Source organism: Somniosus microcephalus, chromosome 6 (genome assembly GCF_052327205.1).
Source record: "Somniosus microcephalus isolate GS21.2 chromosome 6, FLI_Smic_1.0, whole genome shotgun sequence".
Classification (NCBI taxonomy): Eukaryota; Metazoa; Chordata; class Chondrichthyes; order Squaliformes; family Somniosidae; genus Somniosus; species Somniosus microcephalus.
In genome coordinates this window covers 34,217,813-34,241,168 of record NC_140992.1, presented here as the reverse complement: position 1 = coordinate 34,241,168, position 23,356 = coordinate 34,217,813, and the positions used below count along the sequence as shown (strand labels likewise).

Sequence of the window (23,356 nt, the reverse complement as noted above, 5' to 3'; positions counted from 1 at the left end):
AGAGGGGGGGAAGGAGAGAGAGAGAGAGAGAGAGAGGGGGGGGAAGGAGAGAGAGTGCCGCCGCTCCTCCGGTCGATGTGTTGCGGGCCGACCCCTGATGAGCGCCCGAGCCGCCGAGCCGGAGCCCTCGCCACTGCTCCCCTGCTCGCTGTCTCTCGGGCCGTGTGGTTCTCTGTTTTCCCGCGCAGCCGGCCAGAGAGAAGAAAAACAAAAGAGATGAAGAGAGACGCGACTGAGTGAACGATCTAATTTAAAGTAGCTTCTCCCCCGCTAAAAGGTGAGAGCCGGAGGGAGATTTTGCGGGTGAAGAAGGGCGGCCGCCAGCGCTTCAGGCCCGGCTGGTCTTTAATGGCCGCCACTCACCTCAGCTCAGCTCCTGCTCGGCAGTTTGAAGGATTAGGCCCCGCCCACAAATGCCATGAAACGCCCCCAATTGGTCAACCATCATGTCACTCAACGCTAATGAGCGGTAGGATTGGTCAACCGCTAATGAGCGGATTTTTGAACGTTTTTTGTCTACTGTCCGAACAATTTTTGTCTGACCAAAAAGTAAATACGCCTAGTAGACTCTCCTAATCATAACCTTTCTTTTGATATAACATATGTGTAGGTACGCTCTATAACCTTTGAGTGATGCCCAGACAGACAGACAGACCTATCCTTTTATATATATAGATAAAAAAGAAAAGAAAGACTTGCTTTTATATAGCCTCAGGACGACCCAAAGCGCTTTACAGCCAATGAAGTACTTTTGAAGTATAGTCACTGTTGTAATGTAGGAGATGTGGCTGTCAATTTCTCACAGCAAGCTCCCACATACAGCAATGTGATAATGACCAAATAGCCTGTTTTAGAGATGTTGGTTGAGGGATAAATATTGACCAGGAAACTGGGGATAACCCCCCTGCTCTTCGTCGAAATAGTGCCATGGGACCTTTTACATACACCTAAGAGAGCAGACAGGGCCTCAGTTTAACATCTCATCTGAAAAACAGCACCTCTGACAGTGCAGCACTCCCTCAGCATTGCACTGAAGTGTCAGCCTAGATTTGTGTGTTCAAGTCCCTGGAGTGGGACTGTGAACCCACAACCTTCTGACTTAGAGGCGAGAGTGCTGCCCACTGAGCCACGGTTGACACTCTGCCATGAACCAATGCAAAAAGGCAATGTTTTAGAACATCATTTTTTTTTAATGTTTTTGCTTTAAAAAATATTCCTTGATATATTTAAGAGTAGTAACTTGGTGCAGTTTGATTAATACAGCTGAAAATGGGTTTATCATAAAAATAAGCATTTTTAATCAGAGTGTCCAGTCCACCGCCTGTGAGTAACTCGATTTTAAATAACTGAAAATGATTTAAAAAAAACTATACAGAACCATTTGCTAGTTATATAGGTAATTGGTAATCAGTTCCTTAGTAAATTTTTTAAAAATTCAATAGCTTTTAAAAACATGCCTATTTGTGTCCTTGTGCCCAAAAATACAGCTTAATTTTAAGAGCCTCCTCGAGGGCCCGCAAACAGACGCAATTAGCGGAAACTCGCCATGGCGATTAATTCAATCTGGGGGGCATGGTCAGTTTTGTGGGCGGGGCCAGCTTCTTGCGCGATTTTTTTTTTAAACAAGCGCAAAAGATCGCGGAAACTCGATTTGCGTGGAATGTAATTTGCGCTTAAAATTCTGTGATCGTTTGCGCTGGTTTGGCTGATTTTGGGCGATTTGTGCTAAAAAAAAGCGCAGCTTAGCGGAAACTCCAGGCCACAATGTGTGTGTGCTGTGTGTCTGTGTGCGTTTGTGAGATCTCTGGCCTTGAAATTACAATGTGCAAATATTAGCATAAGAATGCTTAAGGGGTTCATATGAAATTCCTTTGTCTGGTATTTTAATAGAGGCATTAACTCCCTTCGAATTAACAGGTTGATATCTCCATTAAAATACAAAACAATGGAATTTAATGCCAACAAATTAACCATTCTTATGCCATTATTTATACATGGCAATTTCAAAGCTTCTGTTTATTAATAAACTGCCGAGAATAAAATCTCATCGTCAGAATTAATAGGAATCATTGCAAAATTCCCTCTTTAAAGAGAGTCCTGATGGCAAGACTTCCTCTTTAAAGGGGTGAAGTCATACTGTGCGATATTAACATACAAATGCGTTAACACTTTTGAATGAAATTCCTTTGTCCACTGTTTTAACGTAGCTGTTAGCCCATGTAATTGTATATCATATGATGCAATTTCACCTCAGAAGTAACTTATATGCATTGAGTTTGGCAATCATATTCTACTATTTAGCAAAATTAATATATGAGAAGTATCCATTGATGCGAGTAGGTTATTATCCTTATCTGGAAAAAACATAGCGAACCTTCAGGAACTCCAAGCTGAGCCTTTGTCAATATTAATACCTACACCCAGATCCTGCCCCTTTCTCCAGTAATCAATTTCAGGTCAGTTTCATCCATCCATCCATCAGGTCAACCATCGCTGTGTACTTAGGCTGATTTACCAGCAAAGCCATCAGTAATTACATTAGTGTAATAAAATAGAATCAACAGTTTAAAAAGAGAACTAATCAGAATAAAAACAAGCAGATCTCTTAAAAAAGGAAAATACACTTTGAAGGTAAAAGATTTTTTAAGTGGCTCAGGTAGATGAAAATTGCATGTTTAGTCATTTTTTAGCCCAATTTCTAATGCAGAAAAATGTAAAGAATTCTGCTTCACCAATAGTTCCATCAAATTGCTCTTCCTGGGCAGGCTCAAGCCTATAATTAAATTCTTTAAACAGAAATGTGGTCAGTTATTTGAGCTATATGTACTTATTGCAAAATGTTTTGTGTATCTTGTCAGTGATATTTCAGTATAATCTTTTATTAATGGAATGTTTTTCATCATCAATTCCTACAGTTACTGGTGTTCTTTACACCCTCTTGGAGCATGTCTAGTTCCTCCATTTTCCATCACATATGGCCCCGTACTCTCTCCAAGCTCATCTTATCCATGGGACTGATATCCTGCTCTCTCGACCCCACTCCCACAAACTACTGATAACTCAATTTTCCCTTCCTGGCCCCCGTGTTAGCTGACAATTCTGAATTATTCGCTTTTCTCAGGTACTGTCCCTCCTCCCTTTCAAAACCATCATCATCACCCCTTCCTCAAAAAACCCACCCTCGCCCCATCTGCCCTTGCAAACTACACCATCTCCAACCTTTCTTTCCCCTCTAAATTCCCTGAATGTGTTGATACCTCCCAAACCTGTGTCCATCTTACCCGTAACTCCTAGTTTGTATCTCTCCAATCAGTTTTTTAATCCCCCTGCCATAGCACCGAAAAGGCCTTAACTAAAGGAACAAATGACATTTTCTGTGACTATTACTGTGGTACATTATTCCAGTTGGGTGGGCTTGCCTTGTTTGGTTCCACTCTTAACTATCCATTATAGCCAGAGCATCTCTACCAATGACTTCTTTTCCCACCCCTGCACCATCACTTCAGGAATTCCACAACAGTCCATCATGAGCCCCCCTCCTCTTCCTCGTTTACATGCTGCCGCCCCCCCCCCCCCTCTTGGTGTCATCACTCCCAGGCATGGGGCCAGCTTCAACATGTACGCTGATGACACCCAGCTCTACTTCTCCACCACCCATCTTGACCCTTCCACTGCTTCTGTGTGGTCAGACAGCTTGCCCACCATCCAGGCTTGGATGAGCCATCATTTCCTCCAGCTTAATATCATCTTCGGCACCTGTTGGAAACTTTGTACCCTCGTCACCAACATCAGCTCCCTCCCCAGCCGCTCCCTCAGGCTGAACCAGACTGTTCACAACCTCAATTCCTATTTCACCCTGAGCCGAGCTTCTGTCCCCATATCCTCTCCATCACAAATACTGACTACTTCCACCACTGTAACATCGGCCAATTCCACCCCTAACTCAGCCGTCTGCCACTGAACTCCTAATTCCTGCCTTTGACACCTCCAGACTCAAGGACTGTAATATTTTCCTGGCCTGTCTCCCATCCTTCACCCTTTGTAAACTTCAACTCATTCAAAACTCTGATGCCCATGTCCTATCCTGCCCCAAGTCCCACTCACCCATCACTCCCATCCTTGCTAACCTACACTGAATTACTCAACTTTAAAATTCTTGTCCTTTGTTGAGCCTGTAAGCAAGCATTTTGTGCGCAATCTCCCTACAGTGACATTATGAATGGAGAGATGTTCTCATTCATGATGCCATTGGAGCCGAACTTCACATTGTCGCTTTGCAGTACCCAAAATCGGGCCAATAGTTTTTAACATAATACGTGGACAGGACTACTGATAAATATCTGTGAGTGATTAGGTCTCCAGTATATTCAGGATGAGAAAGATAATTGAAATCAATACAGAGTTCTTTATAACACAATCTATATGTTTCACTTGCCATTGTTTGCAGACACCATATAAATTGTATTTGTAACTACATTTACGTATCTTAAATAATTGGATAGTATATAAACACAGAATAAAACAATCCTCAAGTTTTTAAGACCAAAGTATAGCCTCAGCTAATCACTATGTCCTGATTTACCTCTTGCTCTCTTTTATTCTTTGCAGTCTTGGGGGCATCCTGTAATGTGGGTCGTGGCCTTCCAGTAGGCTTTGGCCCTTCATCATGATCTGCTGAATTTATAGTCATAACGGCACAGAAGGAGGCCATTCGGCCCATCGTGTCCATACCGGCTCTCTGTCGAGCAATCCAGTCAATCCCATTCCCCTGCTCTATCCCCGTAGCCCTGCAAGTTTATTTCCCTCAAGTGCCTATCCAGTCTCCCCTTGAAAACATTGAGTGTCTCCGCTTCCACCACTTCCGTCGGCAGCGAGTTCCAGGTCCTCACCACTCGCTGCGTAAAAAAGTTTTCCCTCACATCCCCCCTGTATCTCTTGCCCAAAACCTTAAATCTGTGTCCCCTAGTCCTTGTACCATCAGCTAGTGGGAACAGCCTTTCCCCGTCTAGCCTATTCAAACCCGTCATAATCTTGTACACCTCTATGAAATCACCCCGCAACCTCCTTTGCTCTAATGAAAACAAATCCAGCTTCTCCAACCTGTCCTTGTAGCTAAGATGCCCCATCCCCAGAACAAATTCTAATAAATCTCCTCTGCACCCTCTCAAGGGCCTTCACATCCTTCCTAAAGCGTGGTGACCAGAACTGGACGCAATACTCTAGTTGGGGCCTAACCAGCACTTTCACAGAATCACAGAAACCCCACAGTGCAGATAGAGGCCATTTCGGCCCATCGAGCCTGCACTGACACATATCCCACCCAATCCCCGTAACCCCTACACCAACACATATCCCACCCTATCCCCGTAACCCCACGTATTTAATCCCCCTAACACTAAGGTCAATTTATCATAGCCAATCAACCTAACCCGCACATCTTTGGACTGTGGGAGGAAACCGGAGCACCCGGAGGAAACCCACGCAAACACGGGGAGAATGTGCAAACTCCACACAGACAGTCACCCGAGGCCGGATTCGAACCCAGGTCCCTGGCGCTGTGAGGCAACAGTGCTAACCACTTATGCCACCATGCTGCACTTTATAAAGGTTCAGCATAACTTCTCTACTTTTGTACTCAATACCTCTATTTATGAAGCCCAAGATCCCATATGATTTACTAACCACTCTCTCAATATGACCTGCCACCTTCAGGGACCTATGCACATTAACTCCCAGGTCCCTCTGTCCCTGCACACTCTTTAAAACTGTGCCATTAAGTGTACATTGCCTCTCCTTGTTCCTTCTGCCAAAATGCATCACCTCACACTTCTCTGTATTAAATTCCATCTGCCACTTGTCTGCCCATTCTGCTAGCCTTTCTATGTGCTGCTGCAGTTGCTTGGTATCATCCTCACTGTTTGCCACACCCCCATGTTTGGGGTCATCGGTAAATTTAGAAATTCTGCTCTGTATTCCAATATCCAGGTCATTTATATATATATAAAAAAAAAGTGGCCCCAGCACTGACCCTTGGGGAACACCGCTGTCTACCATCCTCCACTCTGAAAAACAGCCATTTACCACAACTCGCTGTTTTCTGTCCTTAAGCCAATTCCTTATCCAAGCTGCCGCTGACCCACCTATTTCATGAGCCTCAATTTTGTTAACCAGCCTTCTATGTGGTACTTTGTCAAACGCCTTCCGAAAATCCATGTAGACAACATCCATTGCATTCCCTTCATCAATCCTCCCTGTTACTTCATCAAAAAATTCAATTAGTCAAACATGATCTGCCTTTCACAAATGCGTGTTGGCTCTCCTTAATTAACTTAAACCTCTCCAAGTGCCTGTTAATTTTTTCCTTGATTATTGTTTCTAAAACTTTACCCATCACTGATGTTAAACTGACCGGCCTGTAGTTACTTGGATTGTCCTTACACCCTTTCTTGAACAATGGTGTCACATTTGCCACTTTCCAATCCTCAGGCACCTCCCCCCGCATCTACGGAAGATTGGAAAATTATGGCAAGCCCTTCCGCTATCTCTCCCCCCATTCCCTTAGCAACCTGGGACGCAAGCCATCTGGACAAGGCGACTTATCCACTCTAAGCATACCCAGCCTTTCTAGTACTTCCTGTCTATCAATTTTCACTCCTTCAATTGCTTCTACCTTTTCCACTTCTACTGATATTTTGTCAGCATCCATCTCCTTAGTAAACACCGATACAAAGTACTCATTGAGTATTCTAGCCTTACCCTGCGCCTCTAAGCATATATCACCTTCTTTGTCCCTAAGAGGTCCCACCCCGCCTCTTGCTACCCGTTTACTGTTTACATGCCAGTAGAAGATTTTTGGGTTCCCGTTTATGTTAACCGCCATTCTACTCTCATATTCTCTCTCTGCCAATCTTATTTTCATCTTCACTTCCCCTCTCAACTTATTGTATTTGGTCTGGTTCTCCCTTGAAGAATTCACCTGACATTCATCATACACCCTCTTTTTTTGTTTCATCTTCTCCTCTATCTTCCTCGTCATCCAAGGAGCTCTTGTTTGGTTCCCTTACCCTTCCCTCTTTTTGGATATATATAAAAATCAATCACAAAACTCTCAGTATTTCATTTTCGATTGTTTTTCTCCCTTTAAAACCTCAGGCTCTGTAACTTGGCTCTGGCTTATTAAGTGTTTTGCTAATGTCTATTGTTTCCTTCCACTGACAATTTGCATATGACTTGAGCTGGGCCACTTCTGTGGAGGGAAGGCGGGTTCAAGGATTTACGTATTTTCACACAGGAACCACAAAGCAGCAAACAGACAAGAGATGACAACGTTGAACAACAACAAAAAAGAAATATTTGCCAGTCTGTGAGAAAAAAAATGCATGTAATCTGTGTTTAACATCTGCCTTATGCCACTTAACACAAGAGCAAACAGGGCATGAGGGTCTACAGTAGCTTTGCTATCAGTTACTAAGCCTGTGTTCTCCTCAAAGCTTTGCAATAGTCTCAGGCCTTTGAAACCCCGAGTGATAAAGTCAAACAAGTATTTTCAACATACCTGATCATTTATCTGGCATGCGACTAGGCTGTGATCATAGCTCCGTCCAAACCTGATGTATTTGAGCCAGCTCCCTATATCAGGCTGACTGGCATCGATGCAGAACTTTACATTGCCTAACTCGTCCAAGACCTGGAAGAAAAATGTTCAGATAAAATCAATATAGACTGAGTCACAAAGGAAGCCAGAAATAAACTATGTACCTCCCACATAGCTACAACGATAAACAGCCCTAATATATATGCACATTTAAATACATACATGTAGCTATGGTATTTGGTCTTAATATAGGACATATATTTAATTTATTTAATTGAAGGCTTTTTGGAGGTATACCGATATTCTGTAGACATAGATGATTAGAGGGGAGGGGGAAAAAAAGAGTCATAATTCACCTCTTTCCTTAGGGTGGAATATAGCCCTGACTTTTATTTTGTGGGGTCATGACCCCCCTCCCCTTTACTCCCCCCATGAAGTCAACATCTATGATGCAAAGGTTTTATCTGTACACGTCAACACTTTAGAACTACAATATAGCTACTGTGGATTTTTAAATGATTCCATCAAAAGATCAACTTCAGCATTATCTTTATATGAACAGATGTTTGATTGTCCAAACATCTACTGGAAAGCAAATATGTATGAATCTCTAAATATCAGTACAAACATACACTGTATATGCTGGTGGTGAGTCTGCATGAACTTTTTTTTAAATGTCCATTTATATAATATATACATAAAGAGTGGTTGATATTTTGCTTACTGTTTTCAATCACCATTATTAAGAAGATTACATTAAGTAACATTGAACAAAACATTTCTGGATTGTTTTACAAAGAAAGAAGTCTCCAGAGAGACAAACTAATAATAAAATATAAAATGATAGAAATGTTTTAGAATTTTTCATCTTTGGCAAAAGTTGTATATGGCAAAACTAACTTTGGTATAGCCAACAATGAAGGCTGTCTGCCTAACATGTGTAACATGCACATTATATCCATATACATCGATTATTTATAGTGGGTAAGGACACACACATATAGATATAGAGAGAGATTTACTTACATAGCTATACATCAGTTATAAATTGTGTATTATAAATCATAACATGCATATGTAAATATAAACAGTTGTGTCTACCCTGCTTCGACATTTACCTGCTTCGACATTTACAGTTTAAAATAAAGTACCTTTAATATTCAGAATTACTCTAATGTATATTTGAAAGAGACAGGTTATTGGACTAAACACTTTATAATATGCAACCTTCAAAACCATGCAGCTTCCACGGTCTAATCTGTGGATCAGGCTTGAGGTATTGTAAATATTAAAAGGTGGTAACTGCAAACATTGAAAGCTGTGTGTTTGAATTGTGAAAATGACTCTTTATCACTTAAACTGAAAGCACCCACACATTTTAAAAAAACTTGGGAAGATCAGAATGTGATGCCAGGTGTGTGACACCAGGTTTAAATGGATTTGTATGTAATGGATGCATTGATACGGAGACAGGGGGGAGAGTAGGCTGTGTTAGAAATCAGCAAATTGCTGAATGCTTAGGTATTTTGCTAGAATTTAGAGAGAGAAAAACCTGTTAGCAGCAAAACACACCTTCAACCCACAAATAATACACTTTCAAATAACATGAAAAACAAGCAGAAGTGAAAAGGAGCAATCATAAAACTGGGAGCAGAAAAAACATTGAAACCATTCTGGGCCCATCAATGATTAAGCAATCCTATCAATAAACACAGCTATTTCATTTAAAGCAACCCCCCGTGAAAATATTATTTTCATAGAACATATTTGCATTTCTTTGGAGGAACTGGTTTTATCTTGCAACTGTTGAAGGTTAGCAGGCTCGTCCCTGTTTACCTAACCTCCAAGCACTATAACATGCAAATCAGTCGGCCTCTACAGGAGCTGCTCCAGGTCATTAACTTGCAATAACTTTCAGGGACACACTACTGTATTGTAAGGTGCTGTTACACGAATTATAACTGGGAGAACGGTCCCCTCTCTCCTAAACTCCGCCGGTTACTTCACATTCCATGGAAATTAATAAAACGGGCGCATCTTTCGAAGCCCAGAAACTGCGGGATAAAGTAATCGCGGCCTGTAACAATCCCTCTGAACCTCTCTGCCTGTGGTGAAGTCTGATCACCTTACTTTTTCCGAACTACAAATGTAGGGGAAGCAACGGCCGACCGTTGAACTAACAGTTTTGAGTCGAACCCTTTCCAAATATTTCATATTATAATATTAAATGTTATATTTATATAACAAAAATATTTCCTCTTGTTATTTTTAAAACATTGTCAAACTTTGATTGTTGCCCATTTAAAGCAGGGCTTTATATAATATTGTAGAACTTGTATTCGCTGTCCGACACTTTACACTAAAAGCACATTTCTAGATACTGGGGCAACACCTGGAGCGATGTTGTGCACATCTGTATAGATGGCCTTTTCGGGCACCGAGTATATTTTAATGGAATGGAAAGAATGGAAACAGGAAGCGTTTGTCTCCCTAAAGATCGCGCTCTTCCCCCATCTCCTTTCGTTAAGAATTAAATATCGTTACCAGCAGAGAAAGGGGTCGAGTGAAAGTGGGGATAACGAGGGAGCAGGACGCGCCGCATGGGCCAAGCCGTGCCACTGAAATCTCCTGTTTACTTCCGATGAGACATCACCACGACAGAACACATTCGCCGAAAAGTGCGGCGTTGGCTGCAGGTGCTGTTTTAAACGGTGTTCCGAGAATGGAGCTGGATTCGAAGAGCGGTGGGAGACGGTTAAAGCGTGTTTCCACTTTACTGCAGAGCTGCCACCGTCTCAGGAGGAACTGCTGCATCCCATCCCAGTCGCACACGGGCGATGCCCCGTCTTCAGTGCATTCGGCGGACGAGTGGACGAGGGACAAGCAGCGTCCACATAGCTCCAGTAACTCGGCGAGAAGCCGCGGCAATCGCCCGTGATTCGTGCATTGATGTACTTAACATTGCCTGGGAGATGGTTTGGGTGCGGGAGGCCCCACAGTGCTGGGAGCAGACGGTGCCCGGCTGCCCACTCATCTCCCTGGGCTCCAGTTACCGGATCGAGAGACCCCTCGGGCTGCCCAAGTTTCTCACCCGTCAGGCGTCAGTGAAACACAGGGAGGGAGGGAGGGCGGCGGTAGTTTTATAAAACAATTGAACGCTCGAGATGAAAACCTCAACAAAAGTAGTGTCCTTGGGCTCGAGTTTGGGGGCGAAATCTGACTGAAGAAAGAAACTTTGTACCGACTTCATCGGCTGTGGATCGCTATGAAAAGTGAAAGAGACGGGTAACCCTGCAATGTACCTGTAGGAAGGGCAGAGAGAGAGAGAGAGAGAGAGAGATCAAGAGTTCGGCGAAACAACAGCTTAAAGAGAGGCTGAGAAAGTCGGGAGGGGAGTTTGAGTGCTGTTGCCTTCGGTCGGTGAGAAGGGGCAGCACAGTCGCTTACCTTCAACACGCTCAAAGAGCCAGCACCCAAATCCACTCCTCCAGCTGCCGTGAACAATCCCCTGTTCAGCTCCGACTCCAGCTGCTCCGGCCAGGCTTTGCTCGGGGGCTGATCTTTCCCCCCTCCACTCCCCTCTATTGGGTGAAAGTGGCTCTTACTTGCTGCTTGGGGGGGGGGGGGGATTTGAGCTGAGGGTATATCTCAGACTCTCTCTGTCTCTAACACTCCGGTTAGTTTATTTGTCCTGTGCAAAAAATCTCGGTCAAGGCCATCAGGTTGTGCAGAGGAGAGGTGGGACCTCGGGAGGAGGGAGGAGGGGGGGGGTCAGCTCCTGTTGGGATGGTCGGGTTCCTGTCCTGACCTGATCAGATGGCACGGGTTGGGTTGGGTCGGGGTTGGGGGGTCGGGGTGAGGGTCTAAGGGGAGCAGAGCCGGCTCAGTCTCTGGACCTGCTTTCAATGAGCTCGGAAGCAAATCCATCCAGACACGCGCTTCCCTGGAACCTGAAGCCTCTTTTCCCTTTTCCTTTCTTGTCTCTCTGTCTGTCCTGTCTGTCTCTCCCTTTCTTCCCTCTGATGAAGTGTCAGAAGCGTCCTGATCGCCGAGGTCAGCAAAAGGTCGTTATTGGAGAGAGATCTCCTGGAGAGCTCATTAAAAAGACAGTAACCCGGCGACAGGCTAACATGGGCTGGATTTAAAGAGACAGCGTCCCTTTTTCTCTCTCTCTCGATTGCATTACCTTAGGCTGGAAGTAGGCGCTCCATAGCACGCCTATCAGCAAGCAGCTTTGACTGGAATCCGCAAACAGTTCGGAGTATCGGCCACATTTTTAGCTTGTAAAGCACTATCGAGTTATCTGCTAACTCTGTTAACACAATACTTTTTTTTAAAAGGTTACTGATTAAACAAGGCCCAATTAGAACAACTTTATAATGTGTAGCGTATTTAAGAGAAAGGAACTGTCATGTCTGTTGATTAAAGTTTATTTGGAAACGAAAAGTATTTGAGTTAAATATACACGTGTATTGAAACATTGAAAAGTTTTATATTTGATTATGTGGAAGCACAATGAGATTAGATCGACAATTTTTATTGTGTCATGGCTCAAAATGAAATATCAAGGAGATGTTTTGTTTGGTGTTTATTTTTGCTAATAACCCCATCCCCGCCCCCATCACACCAGCCGCAGAAAGGCTGGTATTTGCATAAATCACTTGCTGAAATCGGATCTATACCGCGGCCACCCCGAGCTGCCTCGATTCCCCACTTTCATTTCAAGAAGTCGGCAACAGAAAAAAAAGAGGTTTTAAAAAAGCGCCTTCTCTGTGAGCCGGCGGAACAAACAGTTGACTTGCATTCAATTAGACTGCAGGCTGAAAGTCTGCGAAGAGGACAGTGGTGCCGCCACACTTTGAACAGTTCGACTTGTTTTGTTTCATAATAAATCGAATCCGCTTCCATTGCTGTAGAGTTGGCCCGACTGAAAGTGCTTTGGAAAAGCTCTCGCTGAATTGGAGGCTGACCAAAGCCTCGAGAAGAGGACAGTGTGGAAGAGGCTCGGGGTCATGTGCTTGCCGTCCCGATAGAACCCAATATAGAAACTTGGCAACGTTTTTTTTGGGGGGGGGGGGGGATGGGGGTAATTTTTGGCTGCATTTTTTGTTGAAACATTGCTAAATGCTCAAAGGCTTTTGAATACGGTTAAATAAATAACAATGCGATAAACTGATAATAAGGGCCCTGCCCCTTTAGAAAGGGGACAGGAAGTACAGTTTTGCTGAAAGTGAATATATATAGATATATTGTTTCTCGAACAAGAATTGTCAAGATATCTTCATATACTTAGAATTACACTCCCATGTACTTACACAGACACAGGATCACACTCAGTTGCAGAGAGACATGCACCGCAAAGATTCACATACACTCGCACTGATCCCACACACACATGGGCACGTATTTGTATATAAAGTCCTGCACACAAATTCAGACACCTCTCCAGAACAGAAACACTGGAATCAAACTTTCTGGACAAGCAGGAGGGACAGAACTCGCAAATAGGAAGAGGATTCTCCCCCCAGCCTGAGCAAGCTGATCAGTTCCTGCCTGGGGTATTCCTAGTCCTGGCTGCTCCCTTTGGGTAATCGGCCCAGACTCTGATGGGCCCGGGGAGAGGATCCAACTCTCTGCTATTTTTCTGGTTCCATACTTTACAAGGTGCTGAGGCCTTTCTCCGCCTGCTCTCCTCCCTGCCCCCTCCTGCTCCAGGCTTCTTCACTCACTCCGCCACCCCATGTCTTCAGGCCCCTCAAAATAGCATCTTACTGTTATCAACCTCCATTATCTTTGTATCATTTAGTTAAAGACTTTTTTTTTTAAAAGCAAGCGAACTTTATGTCTGCGGGGAAAGGTAGTGCCTGCTTCCTAACCCACTCCGGACTGATACTAAACTTTTGAAATGACAGATACGTTGGCCGGCCAGTATTGAACAGAGTGGGAGCGTTGTGTTGGCGAGGGTCCCGTCAGAGGTGCAGGCGCATTTAAAATAGGCAGGTATTTTTAAATAACTTCAATCCCACGTTTTCTTTTTAGAACTCTGTTTTATTCTATTCTTGTTCATAATACGAATGGAGTTTTTTTAAGCACCCATTACTGCTGGGCTCCACCTCGGAGTCAGTGTTGGGGTGTCAGTACTGGGCTCATCCCCACCCACTCAAGCTCAGGAACTTTTCTACTGCGCCGAGCCTCATATAAAGAGAGATACTGTCCGCGGTGCCAAAATACGGCCAAACAGCACATTTTAATTGACTACTTTTATTTATTTAGTTAAGTAAAATAAAATGCTCATTCTGTCATTGCGAGGGTTCCAGTTAGTCTCTGTTCGGTGCGATCAGTGACAGTGATTTTTTTTTTCCTTTTCAGATTCAAATGTGGTTTTTTTTTTGTTGTGTGTGGAATTACTGACGTGCAACTTTAAATGCGACGCTAGGTACTGCCGGATAAACTCCGGGACTCCTTTGTAAATAGCACGAAAACCTGGGCAGAGATTCCCATAGACTGCAACGCTGAGAACCTTCACTAAACCCCGGTTGCTGACCGCCAGCTTCCTGCCGTTCCTCAAGATGTCCATTGTTGGAGCTTTTTAATTTAGCAATAAATTGGGCAAGCTGAACCTATGAGCTGTTCTATTTTCTTCCTGTCAGGATGAGGGATTTGTTTTATGATGCATTGTGTGTTAAATAGAAACAGCAGTGAGCTGGGAAACTGATTACTATTCTGCGGAGTTGATCTGCTTTTCTGATATAGAGCTGGCCTTTTTTTACAGCACAGTTCTCTGAAAAGCAGGAAATGTTGCTGTGTAAACAAAAGCGTCGAGTATCAGTAGCACGTCTTGGGCAAATTAGCTTTATATTGATAGGGCTGGGACTTGGAGCTGAAATGGCTTGTGCGGGGAGGCAATGCCAGAAATTGGCCAGCAGATGGCGATCGCAATTGATAGTGAAAGACTGACTGTGGTTTTCGATTTTAGCCAATATATCATGCGTTTTACACATAATCAATCTGCTGATCTCCGCATTACTGTACACTTCTATCGTTTCAAGGGTGCTTGTGGAAAATCTCATAACTTGCAGATGCTTTTTATTTAAGTTTCCTGAGGGGTAGTGTGTCCTTATGGTCTTAGTTACATGGCCTGTGCCATTACACGCTGCTCCACAGAAAGCCATTCGACCTAATTGTATCCCAGGAATAGTCACAACAATACCAAGCTCACTTGACGATGAAACGAAGCAGCCGAGGGATTACTGGACAATTGACTGTGACATCATGCACTTAGCGGAAAAGTCACAGAAAACCAGGAAATGACTTTATTAATAACTTTTTCTGTGCAGTCATATTGATGAAAATAACTGAGTGCTGCGAGTAACTTTTAAAGGGGCAGCAGTCACAGTGGTTTCAATAGAGAGCGATAAACCTCAAACTCTGGTCTTATTTCTCGAACGATGATTGTCAAGATAGCTTCATACACTTATAATTACATCCACGCGTACTTACACAGACATATACACTCTCATACTCATGCACATACACGCGGTTACAGACACATACACGGATTCAGAAACACTCCCACAGATAAACACACTCACATAGACGCACATTTATACAAAGGCGTGTACACACACGGACACCTTCACGCTCATACAGATGAACACACAGGTGGACATATTCGCCTGGTACACACATATCCACACACACACAAGCATGCACAGAGAAACACACGCACCTAATAACATAAGCACACTCCCATAGATACATGCGCTCACATACTGCTCTGATGGCCTGGTGGATGAAGGCACTGTCCAATGTAACAATACATCCAGACGGAATCTCAGGTCTGACTTGAGTTAGCTGATCTCAAACCAGGCAGCAATTGAGGGCCTCAGGGTCTTTTTGATTAGGGAGGGGAAAGCCAGCTAGAGTTCCCAATCCTAGTTACTACCCGGATGGAAAGTATAGAATCATAGAAATCATAAAATCATAGACATTTACGGCACAGGAGGCCATTTCGGCCCATCGTGTCTGTGCCGGCCGAAAAAGAGCTCTCCAGCCTAATCCCACTTTCCAGCTCTTGGTCCGTAGCCCTGTAGGTTACTGCACTAAAAGTGCATATCCAAGTACTTTTTAAATGCGATGTGGGTTTTTGCCTCAACCACACTTTCAGGCAGTGAATTCCAGACCCCCACCGCCCTCCGGGTGAAAAAAGTTCACATCAACTCCCGTTTAGTCCCTCCAAGTGTGTCTGTCGAGATGTTGGGTGAGAAAGGGTGAAGCTTGGCTGTGATGTTCTCCACAGTAAAATAGTATGTTGACACTCTGCTTAGGCTCATGCATTAAGAATGACTAGTTGGGCAAGGATTTGTGGAAGTCTCCCCTGTAAGAGTCAAGGGCGGGTGAAATTGGTCATGGGCAGCAGCACAAGATGAGCGATAACGAATCGGCAGCCAATTTTACACCCACTTGGTTTTCTTTCCTATTGACTTCAATGGAAAGGAAAACGAGCTGCCAATGCACTATTGCCCATTTTGTACTACTGTACAAAACCATGTTCACCCCCAACGGTTTTAGGAAATTGGGGAAAAATCTATTGAAGAAATAAAAACACAGACACATACTCAAACATGCAAACACACAGACACATTCACGGAGACAAAGGCACACAATCACACTCATCCAGAAACACTTACACAATGGCACAAGGGGAGCTATTACAGCAGGCTGTGGGACATATCACCCCAGTGATACTGCCTGATCAGTGTTGCACTCTGCTGCCTCACTGCTGGTTGCATTTAAATGTTAGAGGAGAACCTACAAAAGCAGGACCTCTCTTATAACATTCAAACATACAAAATTAAATTTCCTAAGTATCCTGACAGCCCAATGGGCCTATCTGAGGTGGTCTCACATTGCTTAACAGCAGTGCAGTTAGAAGTCAGATCACCTAATATCTCCCAAGTTGCTGATTTTCCTTCAACAAACATCTAAAACGGTTTCCTGTAAAGGGGCAGTGTAATGAATGATACAGTACAATACATGCATAGAGACAGAGACACATAACCAGACCCAAACAAGCACTTATCCAGAAAGACTTATACCATCACACTGACATTTAGAGACCCACAGTACAAATACTCAGACAGAAATAAAATACAGAAATATAAAGAGAGGAAACATTGAACAGTCATTATCTCTCTCAGATACGTAGACACAGACACACACAAAATCAAGCAAACACACACATCCTTACAGAAGCAACCCCCCCCCCCCCCCCATATGCACACAGGCACCCAACACATACACAAACAGCAGAAAGAAACATGCACACAAACCCAATAACACTGACAACCTTACACCCATACACGTTCAAAACATAATGAAATACTTGGTACATTGTCATTAAAGTGATACCTTTAAATTACAATACACAACTAAAAAATGGAAAACTGTTCTTTTGTGCATTAAACGTAAGCCAACAATATAAATAATATTGACACGTGTCATTTCTTTTGCACATTGTCATAACTCTAATGGCGTGTCTTCGCCCTTCTGAAATGATAAAAAGATTTGCTAAAATAAGAGCCTTCCTCTTTAAACAAGCTCTTGACAGAAACTTCCTGAAAATACACAACATAAGAATTTCCAGGAACAGGAAAAGGCCAGTAGCCCTGCAAGCCAATCTATTTTTTTGGAGAGTAACAACAACTTGCATTTATATAGCGCTTTTAAGATGTAAAGTGCCATGGGACATTTTCTAAGAGGAAAGAAAAAAATATGAATTGATACTGAGTTGCGAAGGGAGAGATTAAGAGGGGTGACTGAAAGCTTGGTCAATAAGCTGGGTTTTGATGAAGTTTTGAAAGATGGAGAGAGCGGTCAAGAGGGAATGTTCCAGGGAGTCGGGCTGAAGTCGTTGGTTGAGTCTGCCCAATGGTGGGGTAAAGGGAGGAAAGGTCAGAGTCAGAGGAATTAAAGGTGTGAGAGGGGATATAACGTTGGGAAAGGGTGTTGATATAGGTTAGGGGGCGAGGGGCGAATGACACCTTCTCGCCAATAGTCAATTGTTTGTCCTGAACCTATTTGTACTCTCTTCATCATTGACCTTTCCTAATAACTTATTCCACAAAGCTATTATAGTTTGGGTAAAACAAATTATGCCCGATTTCTCGGGCAGCACGGTGGCATAGTGGTTAGCACTGTTGTCTCACAGCGCCAGGGACCCGGGTTCGAATCCAGCCTCGGGCGACTGTCTGTGTGGAGTTTGCACAATCTCCCCGTGTCTGCGTGGGTTTCCTCCGGGTGCTCCGGTTTCCTCCCACAGTCCAAAGATGTGCGGGTTAGGTTGATTGGCTATGATAAATTGACCCTTAGTGTTAGGGGGATTAAATACGTGGGGTTACGGGGATCGGGTGGGATATGTGTTGGTGTAGGGGTTACGGGGATCGGGTGGGATATGTGTCGGTGCAGGCTCGATGGGCCGAAATGGCCTCTATCTGCACTGTGGGGTTTCTGTGATTCTGTGATTCTCGACTTGCCCCATAATTCCTAATTCCACTCATCTGAGCCCATAGTTCAGTGTGATTTCCTTCCCTCCACAACCTTACACACTGGAATTCTTTTCTCAAACCTTGCTACATCACTCCCTCCCTTCAATAGCATCCTCAATAACTCACCTCCTTAACTGCCCCTTCAGTCACTTCTCCTAACCTTCTCCCAATCCGTTATGGTGTCTGTTACCCTCCGAACCTTTCCAAAGTACCTTGGGACACTTAACTACATTAAAAGGTACTATATAAGTATTGGCAGCTGTGATTTTTAACGTGTCCCTAGTATTTGCAGCTTTTACATCAGTGAACACGTTGTCTGGAACGGTTTGGAACATTAATTCCCTTCATAATCTTGAAACCCTTAAACTAGGTTACATCAAAGTTCCCTCTTCCCCCGAAGTAAATACCCGCAACTTTTTAAACCTTTGCTCACAATTTAAACGTATGAAAAACGGAATAATTATGCGAGCACTCGTTACATTCAGATTCCAGGGGACTAACCGATTTCAGGGAGACTGGTGTCCACGAGTTGTCTCCCTGTGTTCACACTATTAAATTCAGCCGTTCTCCATCCTTTTTTCGCGGATCTATTCCAGTTAATGCCAGGAGCTGGCTCGCGGGTGCCAGCTTCCCAGAATCTGACCAAATAAATGCCAGTTAAAAAAAAATCGATAGCTGTACGTCTTTGTGTCTGTCCTTTCAAAGATAACAATGTCCTTTCAGTAATTGACGACCAGAACTGCAAACAGTAATGCAGATAAAACTTTGGAAAGGTGAGATGATTTTAACGAGGTGGGTTGAGAAGCTGTGTACGCTCTGGTCAATAAACGACATATTACTAACTATTACTACCCGCCCGTCAGCGCAGCAGAGAGATTGGGGCTAAAAATACAACAAAATACACCTTATTAAAGACTCTTTATCAGATCCATTACTTCCTTTTATTCAGTGTAGATCAGAAACATTAAGTAAATCACAATCGCCTTCCTAACGCTGGGTTTTAATCTATTTCTGCTGAAGGAAATGGAAATGGTAAAACAATTAAGTCATGCGGTGTATTTACCGCCACATATCTGTTACGTGCCTTTCTGGGTGGTTCTATCCAATTATAGGATGAGTCTTGCACAGCCCCATGCTGTAGGTGCATACTTGTTTAGAGTATACGCGAGACTGCGTATCCCTGTGCTTCTGTGTATCCGTGTGTCAGTTGAGTGTTTGGACATGTCTCAGGTATGAGTGCAAGTAGAACGCAATTGTTCTGAATTCTCCTCAGCAGGTAGCAGTTTGAACAGTAAAAGTCCATCTTTAGACACTTCCTTTCGACTCTGATGTATGTGCTGGATTCAGCGAAATGAAGCGTTGCTGTCGAGCACCCACCTGAGCTGGGGGACAGTACAGGCTACCGATAAGCGGGTACATTGACCCGAATCTGTAATATTACTCTAACCCGGCCTTGTGGGACTGATCTGGTCCTCCCATCCGACTTTCAACAACACTGTTTCCATATTTATTTCACGCATAGATGGTGATATGAATTAACAATTTACCACGTTTAATTTCAATCTTAAGAAGGGATTGAAAACTGAAACCGGGCCACTTTTTCCAGAACTTTTCCGGATTTGCTCCTGCAAGTTTATTTTTCACTCGCTCTGCAAATAGGTGAATTGTTAAACAGAGTAGGTAGAGGAAAGCCCATGGAGATCTTAGCTTGCACTCATCAGTAAACCTCATAGAAAACAATTACAATCGACAAGATCTCCTGCTATTCGAACACTCATTGATATGGTGTCTTAGAAACGTTTTCAAGAAAAATCTTTAAATGGTCCAAAAAAAAAACCGTTGTCCTTCACAATGCAAAGTTTCACAGGAGATCGATAATGACAATAGACAAGTCCAAGTGCGTGGTGGAGAAACTGAGACCTGTTCAGTATTCAGACCGCCACCTGCCAATCCGAAGTGGTATTTTTAATGCTATTGACGGGTCACAGCCACGACATCTATTAAAGTCCGCCTCAACTTAGGTAATAGATCTTGAGGGGTCAACCCGTTTGATAATATTTACCTAACGCGGAACTCAGTTCATTAATAAAATAGAACCAAAATCCAATTGCTTTGGTAAGATTCAAATAAGGCAGAGTAAACGTCAATCATTTGATTCGTTTTTTTTTTAAAGATTAAACTGTTATGAATCACTAATAATATATGTATATGTTCTGTCTTTCTGTGTGTACACACGGATGTGCAGATGTTTGTATTTAAGCGTGTCTCTGCAATTATACCTGCATCAGTGTGAATGTTCATTTCTCGCTATACAGGGGTGTGGATATGTGCATTATATAATGATCCTGTCTTTGTCCTAATTATTTACATGTGTAACAGAGTTTAATTAATGGGATGTGTTGGTGCGGGACACGCACCAGTCTCCGGGAGTCTATTGCCTCAGTGGAAAGACTTTATATTAAATACCATTTATGACGGACCGTACAGGCATTGCCAGTTCTCCTGAATCCGAGTGTACCGGCGGTAGAGTTACTTTTTTTTTAAATTTAGTTGCTTTAATTTATCAAACAATCTGCATCGGACTCCAACCCCAGAGCTTCAGTCAAGAGGCAGCAGTCTCCTCTTCTCCAGGGCCAGTGGAGGGAATTCCAAGCTGCTTGCTGTACAATTCATTGCTCGAAGTTTACATGCAGACACAAGGTGAATTATATACTGACTAATTTGGGAGACATAAGTTTGAATGCAATTAGGGATCTCAAAATATGTATTTGAACTGGGAAATCGGAGCGATTTTTTTTTAAAGAACGACTTCACACCAGAAAAGGAAACGATTGCTGACTATTCCATTGTAACTCAGGAAAAAAAAAACGAGTGATATAAAGACAGAAAAACACCGAGTGATATAAAGGCAAACCAAAACAATCTCCGCGAAGTTAACTGGGTGTATTTCTCAAAATCCCTCTCACTTCCCGAGAGCGCTGGGGTTGGTCTACCCGAATGTAAAAGGATGTACACACTAAGGGGAAAATATTCAACAGGGATAGACCTTTCCTCATAAACATCACAATCTCTTTTATTAGTGCCTGTCAAAAAAAAATCAGGCGGATCACATTCAATTCAATCGATTTTAGAATGTGCTACATTTGCCTGGATAGATCCGATGTTTGTTGACTATTATTCCTCCAATTGCTGGGACTGGATCTCCCGTGTTTGGTCGGAATGACTTTGTTTGGCGATTCTTTTCATGATATTTGATGGACCTGCTGGTTGTGGCGGTGTCATTTGATTCTCATTAATCACGCTCACAATTAGCAGAGCTCTCCGCGGTTACACTTCATCAACTCGTTTCATTAAAACGGCATCTTCTCTGATTAAGCAGGGCACAGCGAGCTCAGGAACTGGGGACAGAACGCGTGGTCAATGGGGAAGCACTCCCGAAACTGTAGCAAGCCTTTTCCCGAAACCTCTATTTGTGTCTATTACTTGTTATTTCATTGTAATTCTTTAGTTTCTTTGCTTAGATACCATCAAGATCTCTCTCTCTCGGATTTATTTTGATCATTCTTTGTCCTCCCCACACCCCTGCCGTGATGTCGGTTCCACCTTCCCCGGTCAGTGTGAAAACGTAGAGAGACAAGTTTCGCTGATCGGTTGTTCTGACCTCAAAAAGGGGATTGGAGACGGAGTTAGCCGCCTGCAGGTTTGTATCCGTGATCGCTTTATTGGTCCACGTGGGGCGACTTTTAATTTTTTTTTAAATATTTTTTTTGTCTTTGCTAATCTTGCCGGTCCCCGGCCTTTGTACATATCTGGGATTTGGCACTTTATCTCGGTTACCTGCTCAGGCGTTTAGTTGGGTCGGACATGGATCCAGGTTCCTGGCTCAAGTCCGGGAACTTTCCAGATCGGGCTTTTAGATTGGAAAAGGAAACTGGGGGCCTGGATATACCAGCGGCATCCGACGTTCTCATGTACATTTAAACACAGGGAGACAGACGTTAGTTCAACTTCCAGTGAACGCATCAGCATTGAGATATTAGATATTCAATATTCATTAGTAATCACAACACCAGGTACGGAATCAATCTATGCCTCATTTTACTAAGATTAGCTAAAACATTCTAGCTTGCTAAGAAATGCAAAGCACGTTTAACTAAATAGAAATTCCTCATTAAAGCGCGTTTTTTAAAAATCTAACGTTTGAAGTAATGTGTGTAGGAAACGGGGAGAGAGAAATCCAGATCTCTTAAATAAAAGTAGCTAAACAAGTGTGTGTGGTATCAGCCTTTTCCACAAGCTTCCTGTTAGAGTGCCGCTATACCAACTGTACACGATGAACATCCAGCTAAGGAAAACAGTGCCACTTAGAGCCCGCGATATTACTCAGCCTACGGTGTCCCTAGACGGCGTTAAAGAGGAAGCATTTCTGAAACATATTTTCCTTGAATATAGTTATTGATATGATGGTCGTAGAGCATTGAACTGGAGGTACAGGGCTGGTCAAAATGACTAATACCATGAAGGGAGAGGGTTGGGTGGTTTATAATTTTTACTGGAAACCTCGGCCCATATGCTCTAATCAGAATTACTTTTATGTAAATTAGATGCAGGTGGGACTTTAAGAAGTGCTGGGCTGAGTGGTGCTGTTTCCGTTTCAGGTTCCTTTGTATTGTGTTCTAATTCAACCCGTACACACCTGAGATCTGTCTCGTCTTGCTTTCTGCCATTGTAGAATTAACAACTATCCCAATTGTGGTATTTTAGGTGTTGCCCGTGTCCTCACACTCACAAATAGAAATTTATATACAGCCCGGAGATCTAACAGGCTAAACAACTAATCAAATCTATTTCCATTTTCCAACTGAAAAAAAAGTTTAGAAATCTGCATACATATCAGACACAACTGATCAATTTAGTTACAACATATGGTGAATCAGATAAATGTTAAAAGAGACAAGACAACCAGGATTTGTAACATAAATTTCATCACAGCTCTCATCAGCCCTTTTCCAGCAGTTAATACTGTCTCTTGGAATGAAACAGATAAACCACGAGCGAAAACACACAGTTGCATGCTTCCAGTCCCAGTCACGCCCTGCCCTTGGTAACCAAAGGTATCTCAATCCCTGGTTCTGTATCTCAAGGCCCATCCTTCGGGTGGAGATTCCATGTGAAATCTCACGCCTGATAGAGCTCGCTCCTTTATCTGAACAGT

At 43.2% G+C, this 23,356-nt stretch overlaps 1 protein-coding gene across 6 annotated transcripts in view; it reads right to left on the bottom strand.

Annotated features, from left to right (window-relative positions):
- mecom (MDS1 and EVI1 complex locus) overlaps positions 1-23,356 on the bottom strand; it is a 753,387-nt gene that overhangs the window by 122,801 nt on the left and 607,230 nt on the right. For 4 of the 6 annotated variants that reach the window (XM_085989970.1, XM_085989971.1, XM_085989972.1 and 1 more), the window contains exon 3: positions 7,556-7,687. In XM_085989970.1, the coding sequence (XP_085846096.1) occupies positions 7,556-7,687 (132 nt within the window). Of the gene's footprint in view, positions 1-7,555; positions 7,688-10,138; positions 10,570-11,041; positions 11,090-23,356 lie in introns of those variants that run through there. The other 2 variants (XM_085989974.1, XM_085989975.1) reach the window with 2 other exon arrangements.